Source organism: Hippocampus zosterae, chromosome 7 (assembly GCF_025434085.1).
Source record: "Hippocampus zosterae strain Florida chromosome 7, ASM2543408v3, whole genome shotgun sequence".
Classification (NCBI taxonomy): Eukaryota; Metazoa; Chordata; class Actinopteri; order Syngnathiformes; family Syngnathidae; genus Hippocampus; species Hippocampus zosterae.
In genome coordinates this window covers 5,027,763-5,047,817 of record NC_067457.1, presented here as the reverse complement: position 1 = coordinate 5,047,817, position 20,055 = coordinate 5,027,763, and the positions used below count along the sequence as shown (strand labels likewise).

General features: G+C 46.8%; 2 protein-coding genes and 1 long non-coding RNA gene across 3 annotated transcripts in view; 2 read left to right on the top strand and 1 right to left on the bottom strand.

Annotated features, from left to right (window-relative positions):
• Positions 1-14,206, bottom strand: part of wnk4a (WNK lysine deficient protein kinase 4a) — a 21,023-nt gene extending 6,817 nt beyond the window's left edge. The window contains exons 1-11 of the mRNA XM_052071842.1: positions 13,709-14,206; positions 5,368-5,540; positions 5,057-5,277; positions 4,670-4,827; positions 3,582-3,670; positions 3,296-3,515; positions 2,441-2,747; positions 2,063-2,193; positions 1,782-1,855; positions 442-577; positions 223-339 (exon numbers count right to left, since the gene is read on the bottom strand). Of these exons, the coding sequence (XP_051927802.1) occupies positions 223-339; positions 442-577; positions 1,782-1,855; positions 2,063-2,193; positions 2,441-2,747; positions 3,296-3,515; positions 3,582-3,670; positions 4,670-4,827; positions 5,057-5,277; positions 5,368-5,540; positions 13,709-14,206 (2,124 nt within the window). The remainder of the gene's footprint in view (positions 1-222; positions 340-441; positions 578-1,781; positions 1,856-2,062; positions 2,194-2,440; positions 2,748-3,295; positions 3,516-3,581; positions 3,671-4,669; positions 4,828-5,056; positions 5,278-5,367; positions 5,541-13,708) is intronic.
• Positions 5,562-12,552, top strand: LOC127604662 (uncharacterized). The gene is made up of 3 exons (XR_007963381.1): positions 5,562-5,732; positions 11,424-11,568; positions 12,447-12,552. It is a non-coding gene; the product is annotated as an uncharacterized LOC127604662 (long non-coding RNA).
• mfsd13a (major facilitator superfamily domain containing 13A) lies at positions 14,107-20,055 on the top strand. The gene is made up of 10 exons (XM_052071857.1): positions 14,107-14,245; positions 15,233-15,505; positions 16,101-16,333; positions 16,395-16,474; positions 16,613-17,062; positions 17,150-17,270; positions 17,651-17,747; positions 17,823-17,994; positions 18,332-18,525; positions 19,198-20,055. Exons 3-10 carry the CDS (start codon positions 16,157-16,159, stop codon positions 19,437-19,439), a joined length of 1,533 nt encoding a protein of 510 aa, XP_051927817.1. The 5' UTR covers positions 14,107-14,245; positions 15,233-15,505; positions 16,101-16,156; the 3' UTR covers positions 19,440-20,055.

Sequence of the window (20,055 nt, the reverse complement as noted above, 5' to 3'; positions counted from 1 at the left end):
GCTGACGGAGTAGCTGTCAGCAGGCTTTCATTCCGTGCCAAGATACCATCAACGCTCACTCATTTTGTGAGGTACAAATCGACCATTCGCGTAAAGAGCCGAGATACGATAAGCCGGGGATTTCTTTTCAAGGTTCAATCGGGTGTAGGGTTCATTAAGCGTGATTTTTGAGTGTTAAAAATCGGGAATTGAATTACGTGGGTGGCAATGCCTGTCACCCACCATGACGGCGGCAATGTCATCCGGGTTGTCTCCGTCCAGGTCGAACTTGAACGTCACCATCTTGTCGTTGTGTGTCTGCAGCTGACACTCCACCACCCGGTCGACTTTGTCAGATAGCTGCAGCGGAGTGGGAGGGGGGGGGTTTAACATATGCGATTTGTGAAGAGGCTAAATTGCTAATTGTCCAATACTACTCAGCAAAATGTGACATCATCGTACCCCGGTGATGCGCAGCCTGGAGCGCACCCGCCTTCTGAAAAGCTTGGCGGCGGTCCGCCTGGCCACCATTTTCTCGCTTTTCTCCGGCACGCCCTCGTAACCGTCGCTCAGGCCCGAGGTCACGTCCGAGGCGTAGCTGTAAAGGAGGGGGGGGGGAAAAACAATGGGGACTTGGCATTTAGGGTGGTCATTGTTGGATTCAAACATATTACTGGTACATTTTGTCATTTTTTATTTTTTAAGAGATTGTTCCAAAGGGAAAACAAAGTGAAGATGGATGCTGACGGCGTCGCACGCACGAAAAATCTTAAGTCACCATGTGCCCCTCAGGTATCTAGAAGGATCTCGTCCTATTCACGCTCTATTTCGCGGCAAAAGAACAAACAGAAAGCACAGAGGTGGACATGCAGACCTGTTCTACTTTTTGTCCAAGATCCTCGTGAATAATCGTCGCTAGCATGTGATGTTCAAGTCTAAACAAACAAATGCGTACTCGTGAGGATCTGGTCTCTCCGGCGTGTGTGTTGAGTAAATACGATAAACACGTTTGAGGTTTCAGAGAAGCGTGGAGAACATTCCGTGTACATTTATTAAATTTTTTAAATAGCCTTCGCCGCGGCTAATTGCGTTGCAGGCTGCTCAAACATTTACGGGCTTGGCAAGAAACTTCTTACAACCGCTTTCACGTTACAAGCATTACATTTTTTTCCTCCATGCAGGACAGGCGTTCTCAAAATGTTACTTCTTAGAGTGTGGGAGGGATTTTTTCAGATTTTTTTTTTTTACGCCAATTAAACGTAACTACCACGAATGACCCTCAATGCCGTGGGAAGTATTTACTTTTGGAATATTTCAACCTCAACATTGACGATCTGTGAAATAGCAAAGGACTGAACCAAAGTGAATTTAATGAACCCTTTCAGGGACAGCGGTTACTTCAGTGGACAGCTTATCATGTTATCAGGTTACAGGGCGCATGAAAGGGTGAAATCCAATATTTATGCATCATTGCGAGCTGACTTAAATTGCTTGCGCGAACATGGCCGAGAGAAGCTACCAGCTCGCTACTAAAGCAGTCAGGCTTGCCCACTAAGCGACGTTTCCAAGGAGTAGAGCATCGAATTAAAAACAAACAAAAATGACAACAGTAGTCTGCAGCTAAGGGGCCGTTTCGCATGTTTCCACAACATGCAGAAACAATCTGCATGTTCACTCTGGAGCTGTCGCGCAGAGAACAAAGCTCCCATAAAATCCCTCCGAATTTAAAGCAAGCCCCCCCCTGGGGGTTGTCTTTCCTGCCTCCTCTGCCTTTTTGTGCACGAGGAACAGGAGTTGCGTACCTGTCCCCGGGAGAGTTGAAGCCATTCGGAGATCCTGGCTTGACGCTTTCCATTTTGTTGGATACGGCAATGCTCTGAAGATAAAATGCAGAAAGAACCCATTATTTAAAAACAAAAAGAATAAACTCATTTGAAAAATAATTTAACTAACTATAATATTTACATAAATTGTTTTTTCCCTGAGGAATATTACCTTTTTGATAACATGTCAATCAAAAGTGTGCCTTATCTTTTTAACTGAATTTTAGGGTTGGATCTGATTCGGGATTCGGCCTACTCACCGAAGGGAAACGAAGTGCCGGGATGGGCAGGCCGTTTGTGGTCGGGGAGTGGGCGTAGGAGGCGGGGGGTGTGGCCTCCAGGGGGTCTTGAAGGCCGGGGGAGCTCAGGTCGCAGTCCGTCTCGCAGTCAGCTGTCCCAACAAAACACGCAGAGGGTTTAGCATGTGACGTGCGCGCACAGATGCACATGTCAGACTTGATGACCCCGAGATTGACTTTCTCGGTCTGATCGAATATTTGTATGCATTTTTTTAAAAGAGGCTAAATATTGTGTTCTTCACGCCTCCCACGCGGCTCTGCGTGTCAGTCACAAGCTGTCGATTATACACGCATGCCGCACTTTTAACAAGCGAGGCGTATTATGGAAAGCAGACGCACAATTAGCCGAGGAGAGGCTGTTGTGGCGGATGTGGAAGGGCTGGTCGGCCTCGGGCTCTTCCGTCTCTGCGGGGAAGCCGGAGCTGACGCCGGAGTCGGCCGAGCTGGTGACGGGGGACAGGAGGGGGGAAGGCAAGGGGGCCGGCGGCGAGGGGGATTCGCCGACTCGCGGGGAGGACGAACGCGGCCTCTGCTCCTCGGCCTGCCGCCTCAGCTTTTCCCGTTGGCGCTTGATGGCCGTCACGCGGTCCCGGATGGCTTTGGCCACCGGCTTGAAGTCGGCCTCGAACACGAAGCCCAGCACCACCTGCGTGACGACCACACGGACAGACGCACGCGTGGTCAAGGCGTAACAGTGAACGGTTCAATGTGATCACGAGATAAACTTTACTCTGTAAGGAGCCAAGTTACGACCGCAGATCTGTAAAACGATGTTCGACCTTTCGTGAAAATGACATAAGGAGCAGGCAAAACCATTAAAAAAAAAAAAGCCGTCGTCCCACCGAGCGGCGTTTTGGCAGCTGGCTCGAAGCCGAGCGGGACATCGAGTCCAAAGCCGTCCCTCAACAGCCGCGTCGCATTACGACATCCGCCTGTCATTTCAAATTTGATCTCGATGAAAAGCCGACGCTTTTCATTAAAAGTCACCTTTACGGTCACGGTTTTATAAAAAGGGCTCCTTCCGACTCACATTTCCTTCCAGTGGAAAAAAAAAACACCACTCAGCCCTTGCGCGACATTGGCTGTTATCTTCACCCCTGTCAGTTTTCAAATGAGCTGTCACAACAAACAACGAAACATGTTGTACTGTGACAGTCGTTGACCACCTAGCAACGGAATGTTGGCGCTCCTCACCATCTCCTGCGCCACCTCTTCGGGGACGTCTTTGTACAGTTCAAAGAGGAACTCGATGGCGTTGTTGTCCTTGTACTTTCCGTGGAGCTTCTTGGTGTCGTCCATGCGCAGCCACAGCTTCAGGCCAGACTTGAGCGCGTCGTCCTCCTCGGCCAGCTCCACGTGCACGCCGTGGTTCTCCTGGAAGAAGGGATGCTCGAGCAGATCCTGGATGGTATACCTGTGGCGGCGTTGGTTTTAGAAAGAGATCGCGTGGGAGGTCACGAGGCAGGGAGGACGACTTCACCTTTCATCGTTGTTCATGCGAATGCAGCCTTCGATGATCTCTTTCAGCTCCGGCACTTTCACGTTGTAGAAGCTGTCGGGTTTTATGCCCTGAGCAGACAAAAACACACACATAGTCAAGGACATGACAAGGTCACAGCATTTGTGATACAAAAGCCAAAGAGTGGGCACAACTATTCCCGCTCACATTCACACTTAGGGACAATGTAGAGTCTTAAATGATCCTAATGAGCACGTTTGGGGAATTTGGAACCTCTGAGCGTTATCAGGAGAATGCAGCTCAATGAGCGCAGCCGTCTGGAGCGCAGTTGAGGGGGGAGGCGAGGTCAAAAAGATCGACGGGCCCGCGGAGCAGCGGGAGGCCGAGGTGCGAAACATGACGCAAACTTGGCTTTACGCGTGTTATCTGACACGTTGCACAGTCGCGCGACGGGATTCCATTATCCGCTTTTTGGTAAAGGAGCTAAGAAGCGAACTTTTTTTTGCTTTTTGGTACATTTTTTTGTATTATTTACAAATGAAAATACAATTGTGGGCCAGTTTCAAGCACGGCACAGGCCAGTATGTCACACGCTGGCCAAATTAGCTTGTCCAGGCGTTCCTATTAATGTGGCCATTAGGGGCCAGTTGTTCGGCACACCCGCCCTGGTGTCACGTTTGCGCCATGCTCTCCCCGTAGCACGCCGGCATTCGTTTATGAGGTGCGCAATATAACATTACGACGTGTGCGGAAAAAAAAAAAACGCGCCGACATTGCAGCGCCCTCTGACCTACAAACCGCATACTGACAGTATCCACTTTACATTTTCTAACTTTGCAAATACGATGTAACCGCACACGGGTGCCTCGCAGCATCGGCGAACGTAGACAGCATTTTCCAAAACGCATCATTCCCGCCCGTCGTGCCGTCGGCGCCAATGTACACGCAGATATTTCACGTCACGACTCCAATGTTTTTGTTTGTTTTGTTTAAGCTGTAACTGAGTTACTGAGCAAGTTAACAAGTTAGAGACACTGCTTTGTCCCGTGTAAGGACATTCCGACAATCGCTAAAGACATGAGATACATGAAGCGAGTTCCATTACTCACGCTGGTGACTTTGCGGTAAATCTGTGCTGCATTTTGACATTCAGAGTAGGGATACTCGGAGGTGGCCATTTCCAGGATGCACATGCCGAAAGCGTAGACGTCCACCGCCTCGTCGTATTTCTCCTCGTACATCTCGGGGGCCATGAACTCGGGCGTTCCTGTCAACGTGATGGTCAGCGACGTGAAAACGAGAACAGAAACTCGATTGATTTTCAGGCTGGCCACATCATCCGCAAGATGGTCTTCCCAATCCAGTTTTGCGTGGGATTGAGAACCATTATTTAGGATGCAGGTTTACGCTAAAAGCTAAAGTTTGTCGGCCATGTCTGGAGTTAGTTGTTTAGTGAGCTAAATGGCATAAACATCTTAACTCGGTTGCGAGCTCACCGATCACACTTTTGGCAAAAGAGGCGCTCTTGAGCGTGGCCAGTCCGAGGTCGCCGATCTTGACGGAGCCGGTGGGCCCGGTGATAAATATGTTGTCGCACTTCAGGTCTCGGTGGATGATGGGCGGCGTGCGCGTGTGCAGGAAATGGAGCCCCTTCAGGATTTGACGGCTCCAGCGTTGCAGCAGCTTCGGCTTCATCTCCTTGAACCTTTTCAGATAGCTAACGAGAAAAAAAAAAGGTAAAGGGCATATCATTGAACTGCCTTGCTGTTTTTCCAACCCAACCCCAATGAGGTGGGTTGGGACTCACGTCTTGAGCGTGCCGGATGTCATGAGCTCCGTCACCAGGATGATGCACTTGTGGCCCTTCACCGTCGACTTCCACGAGTCGTGAAAGCGCACGATGTTGGGATGCTGGAGGCCCTTCAGCATCTCCACCTCCTCGCTGAAGCGCTGCCGCTCCGCCTTGGTCAGCTTACGAGTCTGCGCACATTACGGGCGTTATTATTAGGCAGAACTTGGTAGGATAACATTTTATGAGCAGAAAAGACATTGTAGCCTAATTTACTGTTATTAAAACAAAAAGTCATGTGCATGCTAACATTTTTTTCCCTTCCTTTGTCTGTGTAGATTCTCCGTCATCAGGTCATGGTAAAGCGCAGAAGCTCAATCAAGGTAAGTGGATGATTGATGATACCTCATGGTAGTCAAATCTTCGTAAATTAAGCAACTACGCTTACGACATCATTAAACAACGCCAGATTGAAAAGCGAACATGAAAGGCAGTAGCGCAGCAGTTAACCCGCAGCGTCAACATGTTTAAGGAGCACCGAGGGGGGGGCGGCGCCGCATATGATTGCATAACTCGTACAAACGGTGGTTTGATAAAATGGCTCTTACTTAAGTTAATTAGCAGCAGTCATGGAAACCACAAGCTCGTCCACCCGTGGTTGCGTAATCGCAACGGTTTACCCCCCCAAAAAAACGGGGAGTCGGGACAGGAGTCCCGTCACCACCAATCCATACAAGCACTTCAACACTGCGATGACGCCACACGGACAAAGACATTTCTTGTGCTTCCTCCGTGTTCCCTGAAAGGAGCAATTTAGGAGCTTAGCGGAAACATCTCGGGAGACTTTGCCGCCATGAATCACGCATTCAGGATGAATTCTAGGGAGAGGGGCGGGCAGGGGGGGGGGGGCTTAGTGTGTGTGTTTGCGTTTGGAATTGAGTTGAGGATACCCACAAACCAAACCTGCCAACCCCTCTCCCACCCCACTACCTATCCGTGAGTCTCTCAAATGTCAGGTGGGCCTCTTTGGAGCTGAGGGGGGCAGCTCTGAGAGATAAAAATCAGCTTACAGGCGGGAGATTGTAGCCGACACGTACAGTCGTAACACACACACAAACTCACACACAGGTTGTTGTTGAGCAATGGCGTGTTTAGAACTTCTAACTTAATCTAATTAGTCCTCTTTAAAGCACGGCATGGGCGAGCCGGTTGAGTGTCGGGCTGGGTGATTAATCAATTTTATCAGTTAATTTGAATGTATTTTATCAGGACTGAGATTTCAGAGTTCAAAGCGCAACACCACGAGGGGAAAAAAAAAGCAGGAGAGACTTGTCGACAACAGAACAGCCAAGCTACGTCAGAATTTTAATTTAAATGTTCGCGCAAAAAAGAGACATTGCTTTTATTAAAGTATAGATTAATATTTAGTTAATGCTCGGGGGAAAAAATATTTTCAAGCTTTTTTTGCCACCAGAAGGGTAAAAAAAAAGTGAATTCCAAAAGGCAAAAAAACACAAAGAGCAAACCTTGTTTTGAATAGTGACTTTCTTAAGCAGTGAAATCAGATTTGGGTGGAAACCAATTTGACATTTTCTTCCCAGATGAGTGCCGAAGTTCAGATCGTGACACTTTTTGGGGCTGAGTGTGCATGTCCCAAAAGCCTAATGAAGCCAAAACAGCAGGATTTTTTTAATTTATATTTTAACTCAAGCTTGACTTTACACACAGGAGTGCAAACCTACAGAATACACAAAATGGAAGGATTTGTTGGAAAAGTCTCGCCTGGGCGACTTTCCACTATGGACCACAAGTGTGGAAAAATAATCTTCACCACCAGAAAAAAGGCCCACAAAAATGAGACACTGGAGGAAACGGCGAGAGGAGAGAGGGGAAAAAATTTGAGTTTACAATTTGGCTGAGAACAAATCCAGCTCTTATTATATACAGTATATGTCATCTACTACTACCATTACAGGGCGAGTTAAAATCAAATCTTTTTTTTCCATCACAAAAATCCCATTTCAACTTATTATTTTCCTCATTTGCTAATACAGACAGCAAATGACAATGATTAAAAATGAGGGTAGCTTCTTTTATTTCCTTTCTGGGATTTTATTTTTGCTTCTTTTTTTTTCTTTTTTTGGATTTGTTTTTCTCCTGATGGCAAACAAGCCTTCAAACAGTCACCCCCAGCCCCCATCATTGCAACAGCAACTACCATTTGCATTTACAATTCTGAGGGAATGTCTGTGGAACACTGCAATCCTGTGCTTGTTTTGAAGCGGGACTGGTCTAATGTCTGGCAAGACTTTTATTGGCGAACAACAGAGTTCTAGCTTTGGCCAAAGAAGGAATGGTCTGGAGAGGAACGTGCGAGGCTCCTGTCCAACTTTTCCATGACACATTTGGCCGCACAACAACACACATGCACTCACTCATTGGGACACAACTGTGATAATGTCCAAAAAAAGACGTGTGTGTGTGTCCAAATTTTTTTTTCATTAAACCAATTTATTGCGCATTACATAAATACAAAATATTGATTAGGCTGTATATAATATAGTATTTAGAAAAATCATATTAATTATTATTATATTAGTACTAGTAAAAAAGTGAAAACAAAATTATCCACACATTTTTTTGTATTTGAAATAAAAATATAAATAAATATATTGGTCATTAAAACGAAAAAAATGTCAGCAAAAATATTATTTGTATTATATATAATCTATGTTATGAAATTATTATATAACAGATGGACCACATGTACCCACCGACCTCCCCCACTTGTCTGCGCACAACCAGACCTGGAGTGTATGCTGCATAACGCACTGAAAAACATAAACATTCAGCGAGCATATTGCCACGAATAAATGTGTCTCAGCTTTTCCATCATCTCTTGCAGCTGCATGTTAGCGGGAGAGAGCAGTGTTGATTAAGCGGGTGGGTGGGGGTCTTAGGGGTTGGGGGGGACCCCTCGGGGGACTGCTAGGTGCCACACGGGCGCTGTTACAACTGCTGAGACAACCCCCCCAACCCCCGACTCCCTGTCAGCGCCCCTATTGTGACAACCGCTGCATGAAAACAGCAGCAAACACTTCCAGCGGTGGGCCAGAAAGTAGACAGGGGGGGGGGGGGGGGGGAGACTTCCAGTCATTGAGACTTTAATGTTGCCTCTAGTGAGGCTTAGTAGATTTAGTGGATCACTTTATTACCTTGGCCAAGGAGATTATGCTTTCATCGCATTGTTTACTAGCTTGTTAAGGAGGAAAAAATAGGCCACTGATGTACATGACTTTAGATTGACAGTACATTTCAAGTAGGAGTGACAATAAAAAATTAGGAGAAGCCACTTTTTTGAAGGCTTGTTTATAGCATGAGCATCAAATTTTTTTTTGCCTGCATGTTAAAAAAAAAAGCGAAATGACGGATGCCTTAAATCTCAAACGATGTCAAATCACTCATATCTCTTGACAGAAGGGATATTTTTCAAGGCAAAACACTTATTTTCATATTTTTTTACAAATACAGATTTGTTTTTAAAAAACAGTATTAAAGAATTAAAGCACATCCCCAGTGTGCAGGGAAAAAAATGCAAAACTTGTTCGGAATAACGCCATCGTTTGGTTTTCTTATCAGCCCAGTGTACCAAATCAATTAAAATCTGAAATGAATCTAGATTGTATTTGAAGGTCAAATCACCCAGCCCAATGTTCCCCGCAAATCTTGGATTAAGGTCAAAAACAAAGAGGCGGTAACCTGGCAGGTCCGAGGCTGACCGACACACACTTTGTATTGACACGCGCATACAGTGCCGCCATTGAGGTGCGTTTGCGGCTGAGAACTGAGGCGCCAGTGTATAGCTTCCAAGCCGAATCTGACGTGCAAATGGGTTGAGTGAACATTTGGTCTCCAGAGAACAGGTCACGTACTCGCCATCCACCACCCTGTAAAGTTTGGGACAAGCTTCACCTACGGCACAACAACAAAATTAGCCTTGCTCATGTGGATCTGCACAACACTGTCTCAAATTAAGCTCCTCATTTCACTTCGACATATTGTAGTTCTTTGGCACCACGATGCCCCAAGATGGCATCAAAGCACAGCTTTTGTCTAAATGAAGCTAAAAAAAAATGCTTGATCACAAATCCGTCCGTAATTTTTTCCCAATGAAGCAACCAAAGAAAAGTAGTGCCATCCCTAATCACGACATAAGAGGACACTAACAAGTACCGATGTGGACTGCACTGGATGTGGCGCATCTCAGGAAGTGTTGCATCACTGTGTCCCAGAGACCCCAGATTAGCCTATTTACTCGGTTATTCTTAACAGGCCTGAACGCGGCTGGTGTTTCCTGTCACTCAAGACGTGTCTATAAACTGCACTTAAGCCTTACCGCCCCTAAGCTGCCATCCACCGACTCCTACTGACCTGTAAAACTTGCGCGCCTCACGTCCAAGAGATGACAAACATTTATTTGTTAGTTTGTACACTAAAATGCCGCTTAAGGATGATTAAATTTGTAGAATTGTAGCGGAGGGACTTTACAGGGAAACAATGAGACCATTGTAACTTTATTAACATGTGCGTTCATGTGCGTGTGTGTGCGCTCATGCGTATGATGCGTTGAGAAAGTTCAGTTCCAGTAGATTCTAGTTGGAAGTTAACACTTGCAGTAAATACACGGGTCAATTGTGTTATCCAATGAAATGAGAGATTTGCAAGTGGAGCCAGTGGGTGTGTACGAGAGGCAGGCAAGCGGTGAGGCGATTAGAAAGTTCCGGGAAGTTTGAGGAAAAAATATATGCGCACAGGAAATAGACCAATCACATTAGCCGTTTGAATCACAAATTTCCGAGTGGCTCTGGGGGGGGGGGGGGGGTGCCATGAGGCACTCGTGTCCTGGTGGTCACAACTGACTCAACCTACACGGTCAGGTGTCCGTCATGGCGGAGGGCTGATGTGACAATTGTGTGCTCTTTAATTAGTTTTGATGGGGGGAAAAAAATGCTCCGAAAAGATCAATTTACAGTATTTTGCAATTTGGAGGTGTAGAGACAGCTCTGTTTTTTAATTTCTAAAATATATATCCAGGTACTCACTCAGACTTCACTGTACATTCCAAAACATGCATGTTCAGTGAAGACTGTGCATCTGCGCTCTACAATTGTCTGACAAGCAAACAGCTGCGATAGGCTCCAGCTCAAGCACAACCCAAATGAGGAAAAGCCGTTTAGATAATGGATGGACGGCTCTTATTACGAGTGTGGCTGGATTGAGTGTCTTCGGCATCCAGTTACACTCAGCTACACGGATCAGGTACACAGAACGGATCTGGTTTACAAAGCGCTGCTATGCAAAGACCACATGTCACGTGACTCGTGCGCGTGAAAGTTTGATGCCAGGGGGCCTCAAAGAGAGCCAAAAAGGAGTGGGCGTTCTATACGCGCCCCTAAAAAAAGACTGGAGTACATGAAGGTGTCGTGTTGACGCAGAAAACATGTGCTCTCCAAAATGGGTAATGGCCAATTCATGGCGGGAATGACCGGAGGTTACCCCCTCGGACCTGCTCGGGGGTTTGTTTAGGAAGCAGGACCGCCACACTGTACATGAACACATCCCTCCAGCCTCCGCCCCCCAACAGCCTCGCACTGTCAACACTGTAAAGAAAACACCTTGGCTCGGTCCATCAGTGGCTTTTTCTCTATGCCCCCACCCCCCCAAAAAAGGTGGTGCATGGTCAGCATTCACATTGCTGATTTTGATTGCAACGTGACCCAAAGCGCTCACGCTAAAGCGGCAGTAAGGATCAATCACTTTTTGTTCCAGGGCTCGTGGTCGTGTGAAGCGTAAATATTTGCGCGCAGAGAATTCAGATGTCATTTTTTTAAAACTTATTTTTGCACTGTGACCGTTGAATGCAGCATTTCATGACCAAGCCACATTTGTCAATGAATGTCGTGTAGCCACTCGACATCACCAAACAAAAATATATCCTCCACCCTCCACGTAAGCCGAACATTAGTATTTACATTTTTATCAGAAACTAACTCCAATCTGTGCTTGCATTGCAGCTCTGCTTACCTTTTGGCCTTGCCGTTATTCCTCTCTACCTGTCTATGAGGCATGCAAGCCACAGCACCGCACTCGCGGTCAGGTATATTTCCTGGAAGGTGGAAAACATTCATCACGGCGGAAAGAGAAGGCGGCGTGAGGCCGGTAAGTAATGCCTGCATGTACAAGACCTTAATGTCACTCAACGAGCCAACTTTCCACTCGGCGTCTCTCGGGCAGCGAAGGCATTTCAACTAACTCTGTAAATGCAGCGCCAATCCTGAGACAGGAAAAAAATTGGATAACGCACACAAACTGATTCTTGGCCGTGCTATCACATTCCCACTTCCTCGATATCAGCAAGGAAACATTTGTAGATTTTTCAACTGGGGGAGGGCCTTCATGTCATATTCATTATGGGGGGGGCAGATTTCGGTGCGGCTGCAATGGCGACGTCGCTGTTATCAGGCAGAGCAGCCGTATCTTGGAGTGCAATGCCGCGTACACGCAACCAAAACAAACGAGCGAGTCAAAAGTGCTGGCCTGCGCAAAGAATCAGAGACGAGCCTGCTGATGTTGACGTCGCCGATAAAGGTACCGCGTTCTTGATTTGCTGTGCAGTCCCGTCAACATTGAATCAGCTTTTTTTTTTCGTTTGGTTTTTTTGTGTTCTTGCTCACTGCTACTGCTGCACCTCTGACGTTCATCTCATGAATCCTTCCCTTTTTTCCCCCGTCATCCACGCTCCTTGTCAACAAATAAATCGTCTAGGACAGGGGGTGGGTAAATTATGGCTCGGCGGCCACGTACAGCCCACTGCAATTTTTAATCCGGCCCATTGAGCATTCATATTGAAAACAAGAGTTCATTAAAGTGTATTTTTTGATTCTTTTTTTATTGTAATTTGTTGCTCATGAGAATTAAACAAACATAAAACAAGATGTTATAATGGTCCCTGACGACACCGATGAGATTTCCGAGCGCTTCTCATTTTCAACTTCCAATCAACTTTTTGCCCGCCTCGCCGTCTCACGTCGTTCTAGCTGACCTGCAAGTGACGCGCTGCCGCCTGCTGCTGCATCAACACGGCCTTGGTCATGTTTAGCCACCAACACGCGCACCTCTGGTGTACCATGCAGGTGGGGGTGGGGGTGTAGAAACTACATGTCTTGTAGTTTTCCGGTAGAGATGCTGCAGTCAAGGCACAACGGGCTGTCTATATATCAACCACCTTGAAGCTCATGAGGTGAGATGAGAACGGTTTAAACGTTGACTTTAATATTATATTATGACTTCATGTTGCAAAAATGTCTTATTGTCATGATATTAAACAAAAAACTCTAACCAACCTTTTTTTCTAATAAACAACTTTGCCACTCCTGTAGCATTTAGGACACATGGTAATTTTGTTTGATTGGCATTCGGACTATAAGTGGGTCCTTGGAAAAACTGGACTGAGACCCCCCCCCCCCCCCCCCCCCACCCCCGATCTACTGTTGCGCCTGCCAGGCAGCAAGAACTGCCTGACCTCCGCCACACTTTTTAATGAATAATGGAAACTCTGTGTGGTTTAGCAGATTGCTGTTTAAGTGGAGCGTAATGTACTTTTCCTGGTTTGCAGCCCAGCTAAGTGGCTGGCAGTTGCCCTTTTTGTCCAGGTGATAAACGCCACCGTCTCCACCAAAATAACGACTGTGTGTGTGTGTGTGTGTGTGTGCGCAGGCGCCTACGCGTGTGTGTCAGTGGCACAGGGGTTGATGTCGATGTTAAACCTTTAAATCCTGCATTGAGCCACCAAAGCATGGCGAGAGGCAGCTGCTCCTCTTGACTTGTGTACATCACACACACACAAGCGTGTTGAAGGCATGCGGAGAGCCCGCCCGGTTGTCAGTGACAACAGAGATTACCCAAGACCAAACTTGACATGGAGCCGCTCCAAGGTCGACAAGGAACGACACGCACCCGCGTGATTCATGTTCGCTTCTCCAACGACAGCCCAGTTGACTTTTTGAACCGAAGATGAGCGACGTACGTCGCTCGGTGTTAATGAGGCAAATGTAGACAAGCGTGGAATGTAAATATTTTGAGCAGATGAATATGTATGCTGTCATTCTATTATGTGTTTATCCCGTGTTTAGGTGGGAAAAGTCCATTTTCGGCCGCATGTTTTGGGATGAGTTTGAAAATGCAAATTCAAGCATGTTTCCATCGTTTGCCGGTCCACAAAAAATTTACTTGCTTAAACCGCTCCATGACCTCTGTTGTAGATGCAAGACAGGAAGCTGACCATAAAAGGACATCCTACCTGAAGCTCGCACCAGGCCACCTCCACCGTGGTCTCCGTGTCGAGTCCCTTGTAGACGGTCTTGAAGGAACCCCTCCCAATCTCGATGTTAAACTTGAGGTAACGGCCATCAGGAGATGTTGCCACCGCTTTGGTCTCCACGTCCTCCTTTTCCTCTTCCGACCGCGGGTCAAAGTTCACCCGAGACGACGCCCACCGCCCTTTCCCGTGCGCCGGCTCACCGTCCGACTCGCCGGCGACATCGGAAAGAGGGCTGCAAGGGGGGGTGTCGTCACGGGGTTTCTCCTCATCCTCCTCCTCTTCGGCTCGGGACTCGGGCAGGCTGAGGATGTTCTCGGCTGACCACGAGAGCGCTTTGGAGAGAGCGCCGCTGAAGAGAGGCGAGTCCACGTCCACGCTGATCTTGTGCAAGCCGTACGAATTGCGCCGCACGCCCAGACCATGTGGCTGCAAGCCTGGGAAGCCGCATCCGGCGATCTCCACCTGGGCGTGTGACATGCTGCGCCCGGCCACAAAGCTCCTGCTCTGGACTTGAAGGTGCCTTTGTGTATCATATAGTGACACATTAGCCGAGAGCATCAAACTGTCACATTTCTATGGTCACTATGTATAGAGTTAGTTTTTGTTTTTATTCCAACAATCCATTTAAGTTGATGTCAATTATACGCGAGTAGCAGGGGTGAACTGTTACATCAGTGTGCTCAGTAGAGAAACAACTTGTCCCAGTGGTGTGATCACTGGAGTTAAATGTGAGAATAATAAGCCACATTGACTATATCAGCAGTTAAGTCGTCAGGAATAAATGATCACAGTGACAGTAACGTTGGTGATTAATATCAATGTGTTACATTGATATGATCGGTTGATTTAGTCGCATGCAACAATGTGTCATGCTGACTACTCGATGCAATCTGCACCGTGAATGTCAAGTTAACAACAAATACTTTGCAGGGAGAAGAACTTTATAATGGAAAAAAAACTAAGGGTACTCACTTGCTCCTCAAGCTGCGTCAAAATACATGTTCCTACTTGTGAAAAATAGTCCAAGCTCTTTTTCAGGGAGATTCCTCAGCAGAGATCTGGAGCAAGTTTATTAAATGTGATGTATGAACCGATCAGTGCGAGCAGGAGCTGGATATATGCGAGAGCGCTCTCCTTGACTTAAATTTGCTCCGCCCATGTACGCTCTCTCCTCCTCCTCACTGCTTTTGGTGATTGACCACAAGGAGGCGCATGATCTTTCTCATCTGCAATACACACACAGACACAAGCAAGTAAGCAGCTTCTCTCATCTGACTCTTGGGAAAAAATATACACAATAATTCCTTCTAAATTAATATATCTGAGGTCAACGGGCCACAGTTTATCCCCAGAGCCAGTCGTGACATATACAAGCGTGCCCTCTGCTGGTGAGTATCGTTAATGACAATGGCAACCATTGACGTTTGCGTCTGTTGACTGCAAAGACAATTAAATTGATTGAAAGGGGAAGCTTTAAATATATTTGTCGTATTTCCATCACAGGAATGTTTCTAAATGAAAAACCTCCAGTTCAACGCCACTGCCACTCAGGGACGCTGTCGCTTCCATCACCACGTCCAAACCATCTCCTCTTCGTTACTAGTAAAATCTACAGCCGTCGTCACGGCTACGAGACGCCCAGTTGCGGTTGACATGACGTGGACACCCGGGCGAGAAATCAACACGACGGCTTTCCGCAAAGGGGCCGGGGACCGTCGAAGATAACCTCCCCGTGAGCTCAGTTCATCGAGTGGACTTCGTTACCGTCTCCAAGTCGTAAGTATCTTTAATTTTTCACAAAATGTTTTTACCCGCTTCCCCTTTTTCTAGCTAGGGTGCTAACACGTAACCATGGCTAACTACCGCTAACTTAGCTTTAGCCTCGGACGTCTTTTGCTCCCTTAAATCGACCGTGGTTGGTTTCTTGTTATTAAAATCGACTCAGTCGACGTGGAAACTCTTAAAAGTCGCCAAAGGGCTTGTGGTTTTATGTCTTGTTGGTGAACTGGGATCAGTTTGGTTATGTTTGTGTCACTCGTCTTCCTCGTTTTCACTTCGAATCTCAGCCGCTTCCCTTTTGAAAAGAAAAAAAAGCTCAACAGGTGTAAAGTTTTTGGGTTTGTTTTTTTTTTCAAGCAGGAAAACAATAGAACGTGTGTACAATTTTCCTCATTGAGACACAAATTGTTAATTTTGAGGCGAGGGGAAGATCTTTAAAATCAGAATTGAGATTTTGTTAAAGCAGACATTTTTTCCAAAATGTATTTTTAGCCCATAAATACGGAGCAAACAAATAATTCTGTTTGTAAAATGACAACTAATTCGAATGGCAAACTAGCTGCGCTAAAAATAATCCTCTCTTGCATTGCAGGCTATGAGGAGGCGGTGACCAGCTGGGGCTTGAGTGACGGAGGGCAGAAGGGAAGAATGGGCCGGAGCACAGCGGCCTGCTGTCATGGCGTTGGCGTCGTCATTCCCACGGCAGTGCTCTATGGCTCCTTGGCCCTCTTCACGTCCACCCTTCACAACGTTTTCCTCCTCTACTACGTGGACACCTTTGTGTCCGTCTACAAGATCGACAAAGTCTCCTTTTGGCTGGGAGAGGTGAGCAAGACATTAGTTGGCATCCTGTGTTTTCGTGTTCTGAGAACGTGTGTCATTCCAGACAGTGTTCCTGCTGTGGAACAGTTTCAACGATCCTCTCTTCGGCTGGCTGAGCGATCGCAGCTTCCTCAGCTCTCCTCAGTGAGTGTCTGTAGTCCTCCTTTTCACCTCCTCTCTTGCTTTGACAGCTGTGCACAGGGTTTGGAGAGTTACCAAGTTGATGTAGGTAATTTAAGTATATAAGTGTATAGTTGAGTCATTTTCTTGCCTGTGGTGCAGGAATGGCGACCAGTTGACATCTCCAGAGGTGGTCCTGAAGCGGCTCCGTGCGCTCTCGTCCAGCGGGCCGCTCTTTGCCTTGTCCTTCTTGGCCTTCTGGGTGGCATGGGCCCGGCCGGGCCTGCAATTCCTGCTTTGCCTGTGCCTCTACGACGGTTTCCTGACCATGGTGGACCTCCACCACAGCGCCCTCATGGCCGACCTGGCAGTGTCGGCTGCCGACCGCACGCGCCTCAATTTCCACTGCTCGGTGTTCAGCGCCCTGGGCTCCTTCTCCGTCTTTCTGTCCTATTCCTTCTGGGACAAGGAAGACTTCTACGCCTTTCGCCTGTTCTGCGTGACTCTCGCCGCCTTCTCCACCTTGGGCTTCTTCCTCGTCTCCCGGTTGCTGCAGCGACGCTTTCAAAAGGAAGTTCGTCCCATGTTGGATGAAGCCCACGCGCTCAAAGAGTATGCTCTCTTTCATTTACCAAACAAAAAACAAAAAAACTTTCTATGCGTGTCTTACATTTACTCTTATCCTAATGCATTGTACAGGCTCAGTGTTGGCCACGCCCCCTTCACCTCAACAGGGCAACCCGTCACCGTCTGGAAGTACCTCAAGCAACTCTCCAGACACAGGAACTTCATGTGGTTTGTCTCGATGAACCTCCTCCAGGTGAATACCCATCAGCATATTTAAATATGTCGCAAAAATACGGCTACTTGGCTTTTGAAAGGGCTTAACATCATGAAGAGGGAACACAACTACATTTGCAGAGCAATACTGTCACTCAGTATCGGAATTAAGTTCTGTGTTGTGTCGTGTGACATGCGTGTCTACTTGGTAAAATTGATTTGTGTATTTATCACATTCATTAAATATATTTTGTTAAATCAATTTTAGCGTGGGGAAACGGCTAAATGAATGCAACAATTATTCGGACTCTTGCCGCTCTGAGCGCTCACTGAGATGAAGTTTTGTGAAAGTTTGTCTTTTAGAGACACCATGGTAACATTATGAATGTGTTTTTCCTGTGTGTGTTGCGTTGCGTGCAGGTGTTTCACTGCCACTTCAACAACAACTTCTTCCCTCTCTTCCTGGAGCACCTGCTGTCAGACAACATCTCCGCCTCCACAGGCTCCATCCTCCTCGGTAAAGAAAGAAAAAGAATCACTGTTAGCGTTACGCGAATGTGAAGATGATGTTGTACTTTTGCTATCTGCGCAGGTATCTCATACGTGGCGCCGCACCTGAACAACTTGTACTTCCTGACGCTGTGCCAGCGCCACGGTGTCTACCAGGTCATCCGTTGGCTTTTTCTACTCAAACTGGGACTGAGCGTTGCCATGCTGCTGGCCGGCGCCGACCGCGTCTTTTTGCTTTGCATCTTCATTGCAAGGTGCGCCCTGTTTACTGACTGTATGAATCTTTGAGACCGACGATCGACCCATTCACTTCATAATACCAAATGAAATATGTGCGTTGGAATGTGCCCTGGGAGACACAGCTGTCATGTAACAAACTGTGGAGAAGTGCAGTGACTATTTTTCCCAATGCACTGAAAATGTGCACAAAATGGCAGTTCGCTGTAGGCCTACACTTGAATCACGTTGATTGTTTTATTATAAATCCATTGTACATCACAGGGCTTGGCCCATAAAACGGAGGTGTTATATTTTCCTGGCATGACTTTGTGAGACAATTAAATGCCTTTTTTGTCTCTCCCCTCCCACCAGCAACCGAGTGTTCACGGAGGGAACCTGCAAGCTGCTGAAGCTGGTCATTTCCGACCTGGTGGACGAGGACTTTGTGGTCAACCGGCGGCAGCAGGCGGCGTCGGCGCTGCTCTTCGGCATGGTCGCCCTGGTCACGAAGCCCGGGCAGACGTTGGCACCGCTCATTGGCACCTGGCTGCTGTGCGCCTACACCGGTATGGGACGTGAACGAGGGCTGGGCGAGTCAGCCCTTACCGCAATTAAGTCATGAAGTGAATTAAGATGATTTAATTATCGATCAATGAGAGGTGCCAGTCAGTGTGGCAGCCGTTTGTTACAGGTTATTCTTGTCACACTTTATTTGAATTAAGTGTTGTTTTTGCACTGTGATAATCTGAATCAGAAAAATATTTACTGTTGAGAGGCTGCACATCTAACAAACTAAAAAAATTGAGTTGACTTGATATACCGAAAACTAAGATCCATACATACATTACCTTTAAAAGTAAAGGGCTTACGAATGATTTGTCGGTCTAGAAATGCGCCGACACATGAGGTGAAGACTCTCCGAAACTTCCACTAACAACCAAAGCTAAACCTACTGACGAATAAAAATGTGAATACCTCAGTCGAGATATATCACTTCAACAATCACACTGATTACTACATTCGGTGCTTTGGCGCCCTCTAGTGGCTTCATAAAGAATAACGCAGAACGGAAAATTCAAAAATGAATTAAAAATTGCTTTGAACGTTATCAGTTGCTTTGTCTATTGAAAAATCCGTTAAAATTAGATTTTAGTTTTTATTTTTGTGGGGAAAGGCTGTACTAACCACGCTCAGCATTCTGTAATAGTCCAGATCCCTGACAGCGTTGCACTCCACAGGATATGATATTTTCCAAAGGGAACCGGCGGAGGACTCGGCTGTGGATGTATTGTCAGGCGCAGGGTTGCCTCCGCTGCGTCTGGGCTGCTTCCACATGCTGGTGTTTGTTCCCATCACCTGCGCCCTGCTCCAACTGGCCGCCTGGTCACGCTTCACGCTGCACGGACGCAAGCTGCAGAGCATCAAGAGCACCAGGCAGGGCGCGCAACATGGCGGCATGGTGGACGTTAAGGCCATTTGACTTGGATGGAGCCGAGCTGCACACAGACACTTTTATTTTTGGTTGTCTTTGGAGGCTTTGCCATGGGGTGGGGGACGGTAGACGAGAAGTTGTTGCGCCCCAGCCTTTGTGCGCAAGGATTGAAGGGAGAACAGCACAACCACTGATCCTTTGGGGTACAACCTAAAGTCGTCTTTTAAATAAATGACACCTGCGTTATTTTTTTAACAGAGTATTATATATATTTATACTATAACAGGTGACCGCAGAATCAAGAGGACCAATACAGAATTACTGCCAAACGTTTGTTTATGATGAACAGTCGCATGGTTTTCATATCAGGGGAAGAATACACATCTTTGTATTAGAATTTATTTTGTCTTTCAAGAGTACTGCATGGAAGTTGAAGGAAGTAGAAGGAAGAGTAATTGTTTACATACCTCGTTGAAGTGAGTGAACAGATACTATTGATTTTCTTTTTTTTATTTTGCACAAAACTGCCATTTTATCTTGTGATCCTGTGGGCCAGATAAGCGCGCACTGCCGCTTAAACAATTCGACTTAACTGAGTGATTGGCTTTTTGCCATTTTACAAGTATGTGCCATAACCAAAAACAATAAAATGCCACGGCAAAAA

What these genes read in the sequence shown, in the direction of transcription:
- mfsd13a (XM_052071857.1), top strand. Translation starts at nt 16,157, where the DNA reads ATGGGCCGGAGCACAGCGGCCTGCTGTCATGGCGTTGGCGTCGTCATT. An exon ending in AGCTTCCTCAGCTCTCCTCA is followed by an intron (nt 16,475 to 16,612) that starts GTGAGTGTCTGT and finishes CCTGTGGTGCAG; the next exon opens with GAATGGCGACCAGTTGACAT. An exon ending in CACAGGCTCCATCCTCCTCG is followed by an intron (nt 17,748 to 17,822) that starts GTAAAGAAAGAA and finishes CTATCTGCGCAG; the next exon opens with GTATCTCATACGTGGCGCCG.